Source organism: Triticum dicoccoides, chromosome 6A (assembly GCF_002162155.2).
Source record: "Triticum dicoccoides isolate Atlit2015 ecotype Zavitan chromosome 6A, WEW_v2.0, whole genome shotgun sequence".
In the NCBI taxonomy this organism is placed as follows: Eukaryota; Viridiplantae; Streptophyta; class Magnoliopsida; order Poales; family Poaceae; genus Triticum; species Triticum dicoccoides.
In genome coordinates this window covers 148,903,312-148,912,476 of record NC_041390.1, presented here as the reverse complement: position 1 = coordinate 148,912,476, position 9,165 = coordinate 148,903,312, and the positions used below count along the sequence as shown (strand labels likewise).

General features: G+C 44.1%; 1 protein-coding gene across 1 annotated transcript; it reads left to right on the top strand.

The window, feature by feature from the left end:
- Positions 1 to 5,581: 5,581 nt before the first annotated feature.
- Positions 5,582 to 7,403, top strand: LOC119316337 (FCS-Like Zinc finger 12-like). The gene is made up of 2 exons (XM_037590653.1): positions 5,582 to 6,202; positions 6,937 to 7,403. Exons 1-2 carry the CDS (start codon positions 5,751 to 5,753, stop codon positions 7,094 to 7,096), a joined length of 612 nt encoding a protein of 203 aa, XP_037446550.1. The 5' UTR covers positions 5,582 to 5,750; the 3' UTR covers positions 7,097 to 7,403.
- The last annotated feature ends 1,762 nt before the right edge of the window (positions 7,404 to 9,165 follow it).

The window sequence follows — 9,165 nt, the reverse complement described above, 5'->3', positions numbered from 1 at the left end:
ATTGTTTGGCAATAAAAATAGGTCACTGAATCTCACAAAAGTCTATACTGAAAGGAATATCATAATCTTGTTTGACCAACTTGTTTTTGCATGTTCTATAGTTTGCTTGGTCCACTTTACTTTTTTTGTGATTTTTGTTACTGCGTTAAAGTATAAAGTAAGTATAACACAGTAAAGGCCGCCCCCACAAACTAAGCCCAAGACAACAACCACTTAGGTGTGAATAAAAACCCGAGATTTGAAAACACTTCACGAAAGTGTTGTTCGGTACCTTGAGGCATACAAACTTTTTTTTTGTAAACTTGGCAAAAGATAAGTATATGTAGGTTCTGAAATGTGCCAAAAACTTGTAAGTTAGGAGCAGAACAAATTGTTGCAATGCAATTTTTGTAACTACATATTGTGATTTTCACAAGGCTACACATGATCATATTATTTATGGAAATTACAAGAGCAACCACTATGTGATATGATTTGTGTTAGGTTTAGATAAACTATTACATATATATCATGTTGCAAATATGTGCTCTCAACTTACAAATAGAATCGTGCCCTCACAAGGCAAGTCACAACTCAACCTATCAAAAGACAAGTCACAACTCAACCACACATGAAAAGGTTGTCCTCCACTTTCTTTGTTTACCATCTGATAACATTTAATGCTTGCTGCATCAGCTATAATTAAGTGTGATTTTGACAAGTCCAGGATAATCATTTCCCATCTTCTGATCAGCGGGTACAACTCCATCATTCATTAAAGTGTATTGTGCAGAGGTTAACTTGGGCATTAATTTTGAAGGTTTTAGTCTGACCAATGTAGGTCCAAAACAGTCCCCAAAATAAAAATGCAAGTCTAAAAGCGGCAAAGAATAAAAATAATAATAGATGAATCCGAGGCTTTAGGCTCTGGTGCTCCACCCTTCTTATTCTCTTTTATATAATTTAAATTATCCCGTGAATCTTTTTATTTTAGAAAGTCTCATGCAGTAACTCATCAAGTATAGTTTGAGCACCAATGACAAACACAAACAAAAGAACTTGTAAACAAAGCACAAAACTAGTTGCCTTACATATGACGAATTTCATTTAAGAATGCACTTCTACATTTTTCTTACAAATATTAAGGTAGTTGCACCAACCAACTCTTTTTTTCTCACATCAAGTTTAACACTATATGTTAATTATTCGAGTACCATCTCTATTATGATCATCATGTTTTGTCTACTCTATATGGATTAAAGTTAATGGAAAGTTGTTCAATAGTCAACAATATGTGCAAGCAATTATCCAACAAAGTTAGGTCATCCACTTCACGGTAGGTCATCTTCTTGTTGCTGAAAACATGGCAGTTCCTCGCCTTCCAAATATTTCAAAGTGAATATATCATGATACCACTACGCGCTGCCACACTCCTTCCCAAGGCGTTGTCAAGGATACCCTCCCACCACAAGTTGATGGAAATTTTAGCATCTGGCGAGCTTGGGTTAGGCATCCCTTCATCAGCGGCATTGACAGTCATCCAAACATCGTACAAGAATGGCCAATATATGCACGACTGTCTCATTGGATGCAAGGCAAAGGTGAAATGTAAGATTATGGGGTCATCCACGAATTGCCAAATTCTTAGTCGTGAGGATTCTCCCATGTAGAACAAGCCAGGCAAAGAGTTTGCATTTGGGGTGGCTTGAGCTTTCCAAACCTTAGGAGTGAAAACAGGTACCAAACGACAAGAGGAATGCATCAAGTAGGCAGATTTGATGGAGTATTCCCCAAAGCTCATCCAATTACAATGCATGATCCGAACGAGAGGGGTCAATGTCGAGGCCTACAAAAGCTGCCAAATGTTGAAAAATTCGTGAAGCTAGTCCACAATGCTCAAAAAGGCAATGACACTAATCCATCTATCCCCTCAATGTCATAAAAGAGTGTCATATTTTTCCTTGTTGCAATCTTGTATAGCTCAAGAGCTCGGTTGCACAGGAAGAATCCCAGATCCATTTACCGTACCAAAATTTGGTACTTTTCCCATCGCTGATGGTGATAATTAATAGGTGAGGCTCTAAAGAGTGCCATGTCAGAGTTGCTACAGGGCAGCTTAGCGCCTACCCATGGTCGGTCGGGACAATCCACACATAGCTCGGACACCTCAGGCGCAAGGCTCGACTAAAACAATCCAGATCAGCCACCCCAAGACCACTAAAGTATTCAGGGGCACACGCCATCTTCCAATGGACCAGGGAGAGACAACTGTTGGCATCCTCACTGTCAGCGTCATTCCAAAAAAAATCCTGGCCAACTTGTCCATCCTCTTGAGCTTCCATCCGGGGAGCGGGGTGACCGCTAGGTGGTATAATAGTGAGGATAGACTTTGCCAGATAGATCCGAGCAACCCGTGTTAGGTTTTTTGCCCCTCTAACCAGGAATGCGAGCACCGAACTTGTCGATGAGCGGTTGAAAATCCACCTTCCGGTGGTGCCGGATGTGTAGGGAAAGATTGAGGTATTTGTCGGGGAAGGCAACCAATTTAGCCTGGAAAACGAAGACGGTGTCAGCATGGTCAATGTGTTCACAACGATTGGGAAAGACTTTGGTCTTGATGAGGTTCATTCTTAAGCATGTGGCATCGGCGAAGACATCCAACATGTGGCAGGTGGCCGATAGCACCTCCTTGCTTGGGTTGGCAAAATTTCCTGTGTCGTATGCGGGGAGGGAAGTTCTCAGTCTGGTCATTCGATCCTGGATGGGCTTGAGAACTCCCGGATCAATAGCCATGCTAAGCATATGTTGAAGTGGGTTGATGGCAAGGATGAAAAAAGCATGTCCGATAGCGGTTGTCCCTGATGAAGCCCCAAGCATCGTGGAAAGCCCCCCCCCCCCAGAATCCCGTTTAGTAGCACGCGAGAGGTAGAGGATGATAGTGACAAGGAAATCCAATCGCACATGTTCTCACCAAAACCCAGAGCTTGCAACACCTCAAGCAGGTATGGCCAATTGACCGAGTCGAATGCTTTAGATATATCAAGCTTTAGTTAGAGGATGGGGTCTTCTTTGTGTGCAAAGTCTTGATCAGATTCCAGGCATGTAGGAAATTATTGTGGATGTCGGTTTCTGGATGAAGGCAATCTGGCTCTTGGAGACAATGTCGCCAAGCATGGGTGCGACTCTATTGGCAAAGAGTTTAGATAAAATCTTGGAGATCCTATGAATCAGGCTGATTGGGCGGTAGTCTCCCACATTTTGCGCAACGACAGACTTAGGGAGCCGTACTATGTTGGTGGAACTGATGATGTTTGCATAGTCACCATTCATACTTGCAAGGTGCAAAATGGCAACGGTAAGATCATCTTTGACAATTTTTCAGAAAGACCCGAAAAAGGCTCCAATGAAGCCATTCGAGCCCGGCGCCTTGACAGAAGGTAAAGAGAACACCGTCTTTTTTTTTATCTCTGGCTAACAAATAGAGTCGTGCCCTGGGAAGGCACAAATCTACCACCCATCAAAAGAGAAGTCACAACTCAACCACCCATGGAAAGGTTGCCCTCCACTTCCTTTGTTTACCATGTGATAACGCTTAATGCTTGCCACATCGGCTATAATCAAGTGTGATTTTGACAAGTTGAGGATAATTATTTCCCATGTCCGAACGTCCTGCTTGTTCTCTTTTATAATATTTCTTAATCTTTCCATGACTCATTTTATTTCAGAAAAAGTTGCATCCAGTAACTCATCAAGTCTGGTTTGAGCACCAATGAAACACACAAACAAAAAAACTTGTAAAATAAAACAGAACTCAGAACTAGTGCCTTACATATGACGAATTTCATTTCAGAATGGATTTCTACATTTTTCTTCTTCTAAATATTAAGGTAGCTGCACCAACCAACCCAAGTTTAGCACTATATGTTAATGATTTCTGGTTAAGCTGCCATGTTTGCCTCTCCATAGGCAGGCAACCACATATGCATGGATGTCAACGTCGTGTACCTTGTCTGGTCAACAGGGAAAGGGATGTCCTTCATGGTTGGCTCACAGTGAACCCAGATCACAGGAAAGCTCTCTGGACCATAAATCTCAAGTGTATTGGTCATGCATGATGGGGGCTATAAATTATTTTGTTAGGTGTGCCGGCCATGAGAAGGAGCAGACAACGACGGATGCTATTGCTGCCTGAGATCGTTAAAGGGCAGTGGCACTGTATCAAGAAGCAATCATATTTCTCCTGCAAAGTAAAACAAGCAATCGTACCTCCTGTTTTCACAATTAAATTTGAGAAGACAATACTACATTGTTCTAGGGCATGACCATAATTATTCAGTAATGTTTCCTATACCCCAAGAAATTTCAAGATTGACATTAACCTAGTCCTAAACAAGGGTGATTTGGCAAACACAACAATTTCACTGAATTCCTGCCTTTCAAACAGACCAAGTTGAAATTTCTAATAATCGCTGCAATTTCTCAGTCTAGCGTGTATTTCAACCAAATTCACGCCGATCGCGGACGACGAACCGTAGGGTACGCGTTGCCTTTTTGGCCTTAAAGTGCTTATTACTGGCATATCTCTCATGATGATGACAACTCTAAGCATTGGGTTCCTATTATAAACATTAACAATAACCAAGTAGCACCACTTAACAACTACTACTAATTGCCTCCGCATGATGATTAGCCACCGCAATAAACCTCGCCCCTCTATTCCTCCCACGACGATCGCGACGCGCGAAAAGAGAGAGAGAGAGACCCGTCCGCATTGGATCGATCAATCGCGCGAGGATATCTTTCCCCAAATCCGCCAGGTGCTTTCAGAAAGTTCACGAGCCTCCTTGCGCAACGGCGGAATAAATGAAAACAAAGGCATGTGAGAGCTGGGGGCAGGCGAAGGGTAGCTGAAGAACTAATTGCATTCCGTAAACGGGCAGCCGGACAAGAGCCCGGGTGGAACCGCCGGAAAGCAGGTTTGCAAGGTTTGTCAACATGGACAGCCGGCTAAAAATGGCAAAAAGCTGAATAAACAAGCTACGGGTACACATGAAACTTTCCTACTCATGCATCCAGAGACAATTAATTCTACTGAAAAAAAGAAAACATAGTGGGGAAGCTAAAGTGCTCGGCTTCACAAGAGGACAAGCACTTGATTCTCATGCCCAGGCTTGATTTTTTTTGTCTATGTGGTTATATTTAATTCTCATATGCAGATGAAAAAGGACAAGTTATTGGTTCTCATTGGGAAATTAATATTGTTATATCATGGAATATTCTACAATCAAGATGCATTTGTATGAATAGTTTATCTTATAGGAGAAAAGGATGAACGAGGGAAAACCTTATTCTGTGGAGAGGGGTATGGGTATCTTTTTACAAAATTATAATAGTTTCCTTCCTATCCGTCGGATATAAATCGGATCACCTATATTGCAGGATGGCAAGCACACCATCATCATCAACTCTGTTTTTTTATAAGAGTAGAGATATCATGAAATATTCTACAATTATGAGAAATAAAGTGGTTTTTTACATGTTCAACCCCCACTAATTATTAGGAAAAAATATAGTACAACAAACCATTTATCCCTTTAAAACACCTTCCACCACCAGCACCATCTCCTCCCTCCCTCCCTTCCCTCCTCCATTAGTATTCTTCATCGGCGAGACAGGTGGTTAGGAGGGAAGAGAAGAGGGGTGGGAGTGTGGAGAGCAGTACAAAACTGAAGCCCACACCTCTCTCTCTCTCCCACTATTCCCGCGAGAAAATGATGACGAGGTCTCTAGAGCCGGCAGCCGAGCAGAAGGCCTCGTCGTCCTTCGGCAACCTGCTCTCCATCTTCCTCCGGGTCAGCTCGTCCGAGCCCAAGCCGCCGAGGCGGAGCTTCGACGCCGAGGGCGTTGTCGGGCTCGGCATCGTCGCGGCCATGAGCCGCGCGTGCCTCACCGCCCAGCCGATAGCGATCGGCGCTGCCGCACGCCGCCGCGCGCGCGAGGAGGACGAACTCTCCGAGAGCTACACGTGCGTCATCACGCACGTGGCCGCCGGCGCCGGCGAGGGCGGCAGCATGCGCAAGCGCGTCTACTTCGGGTTCGGCGACGGCGGGGACAGCTGGTTCGTGGAGGCCGCTGAGGAGGCGCCGGCGAGGGCGGACGACTTCTTGAGCCGCTGCTGCCTCTGCAACAAGAGGCTTGATGGGCTCGACATCTACATGTATAGGTGAGTGGTTAACCAACCAACAACTGACGAGTAGTAGTACTTCATATCGCAAGGAGTTAATAACTGATGCCATACTGAAACAAATAAGCTACAAGATGCATATGATCCTTCAGGAATCTCACATGTTCATATCAATTTGAATGGAATACATTCCTCCCAATTTTTTTCCTAAGAAGTTTGTGAGAATTTTAGCTAGCTACCATCCTTTAGGAATCTCCTTTCCTTGTTTTAATTTTGGTTGTGTGGACAGTGAGCCTTCATGTCTGTTGGACCAAGCAAAGCTTGATGTACATCACATCTTAATTTCTTGTTTTATTTAGGTGGGAATATTTTTCACCTTCCTTTCTCAGAGAACAATTAGGGGTAGGTCTACAGCTGAAATTATGAGTTCAAAGTAGCAATAACCACTCTTTGGCCCTGTAGCCATTCATTAGCCCTTCGGTTGAAGGATGCCATGATTATGTATTCCTGGAGCACAGCCTAGTTCAGCTATCCTTTAAGAAAGCAGAAGACAGATAAGTTGTGATAGGTGCAGAATTTTATCTTAAAACATTTCACCTTAATAAGTAGTATCACTCATCTCAGCATAGCACCTCGCATAAACATCTTTTTAAATGGCAAGCAAAGCATGGCTCCTGGTGAATTCAGTCTATAATACTTTCAGAGTTTAGTGACAAGGAACAGTACACTAACCACTTGATTACCTCTCTTCTTCTCTTGACCTGCAACTCTAGGGGGGAGAAAGCCTTCTGCAGCTCCGAGTGCCGATGCCACCAGATGCTCATGGACGACCACGCAGAAAAATGTGGATCAGAAGCCCTCAGAGCCAGCAGCTACTCGGCCTCCCCGTGCTCCGCGCCGATGTCCTTCTCCCCCAGCGTCGCGGCGGCCTAGCCGACCGAGCTGCGTGATGCCGTCGAGCTGCTCCTCAGTTTGTAGTAGCAGAGAGCATAGAGATCTAAATGATCTTTTAAGCGAATGAAAACATAGAGTAATTACTAAAAAAAAGGTTTCTGAACTGTGGCTCGAATAAAAGAGAGGAAGAAAGTTTTTGGGGTCATGTCCACCGCGAAATGTTCAGTGCTTGAGCGTGATTGCATTTCTCTGTACCAAGCAGGGATAATTATGCTAGCACTTAGAAAAGAAATACCATGTCGCGTCCTATCCTGAAGTTGCATGAAGAGATTTGCTGCATGTTAAACGCTTGATTGGCCTGGTAAAAATATCAATTAACAAACTTCTTCTGAGGGATGACAGAATTTGTTTATAGGTGGCATTTCACATTCCAGTTCTGAACTCAGGTAAAAATCACAGCAGAAACATGGTCTCCTGAGGCAAAATCAAACTATGGTGGTACATCCGTATGGCCCATGCATGTGCATGCAGATCGCAGGTGCCTAGCCGAACTCAACTTGGAATCTCCACCGTGCACCCACATTATTGTTCCCGTACCCTGCGCCACCATCGTTACCGATGTTCCCTTGTGGTCACGATTTTCAGTTGGTCACTGGAAGCTTAAAATTCAATCTTGATGGTGTTATTAGGACACACTGGAAGCTTAAAACTCAACCCTGATGACATTCTCTTGGCACTATTCATTCATATACACAGCAACCTTGGCGAAATTCGCAAAAAGAAAAATACTGACCTGGGAGAAAACGAGCCCACAGCCACGAGTAGTCTACTGAATGGGAGGGGCATAAACTGCTGAACATCATCTCCACCACTCCGCGTTTCAACCACAAGGAAGGCAATTCCCTCTATCAGCAAGCAGAACCCCAGTATTCACGGCGGCAGAGTCTGGCACGGACCTGCTTCAGCTGTACCGTGAGCATCATCATTCAAATAATGGAGAGCAAATATCTGAAAGTGCTCCCAGGATACGTGCAAGTTATAGGTGCCTGGTGGTAAGGCCACTAATACCACGAGGAAAAGAATCAGGCCACCTTTCAGGGGCCATGAAGGGAAGCTTACCATCATAGCCGTTCGTTCTCACGTTCTTCAGCAGGCTGAACAAGATCAGCATTCACCATGCATTCGTGTCCGTCATGCATGGAAGGTCATACCATACTACTCCGTTCGGAATTAGTTGTCTCCGATATGGATGTATCTAGAACTAAAATATGTCTACATACACCTATTTCTGCGACAAGTAATTCCGAACGGAGGGAGTACGTCGATGTTACCATGTGGCGCAGCGTCAGAACCAGAAGAAGATAACCATCTCCCTATCAGCAAGCAGAAGACCAGTATGCAGTTGAGCAGAGCCTGCCCAGACCTGCTTCAGTTGTATTATGAGCATCATCAGTCACATAATGGAGAACAAATCTCTGAAAGTGCTCCCAGGATATATACGGCACGGACAACAAATAGGGAATCTGAGATGCTCAAATTGTAGGTGGTGAGGCCACTAAGACCACGAGAGCTGCAAAGTCGAATCAGGCCACCATTCAGGGATATGTAGCTTTTGCTCAAAAGAAAGTGGCAATGTAGCAATGAACTGAGGCTCTCCATAATGGCTGTCTGTTCTTCGGCAAGTTGAACAAGATCGCCAATCACCATGCATGCGTGTCTGTCAGCCATGGAAGGTCAGCTGATTGATACTGAAGTTCGCCGCCTGTAGCAGAGAGGTTAATGAGTGCGCATTTGCTGTCAGTGGAATATGTTGACTAAATACAACAGCAATCTATGGAAGTAACGCGATGAGCATGTTAAATGGTACTATTCACTAAAGAGGACAGAGTATCCCATAATTGGCACTGGGAGATAACATGATCTGGCCGTAGAATTACCATGATTTATTAATATGATCAGTAATCCCAGCATTTTGCAAGGGAAGGGACGTCTACATTTGCCAATTCATTGTAAACTCACAGAACTATCATAACAGGCCCATAGATTTCTCCATACTATATGTTCACAGGTGGGCCTGGTGGCATGCTGCCACATATGTTCTCACCAAA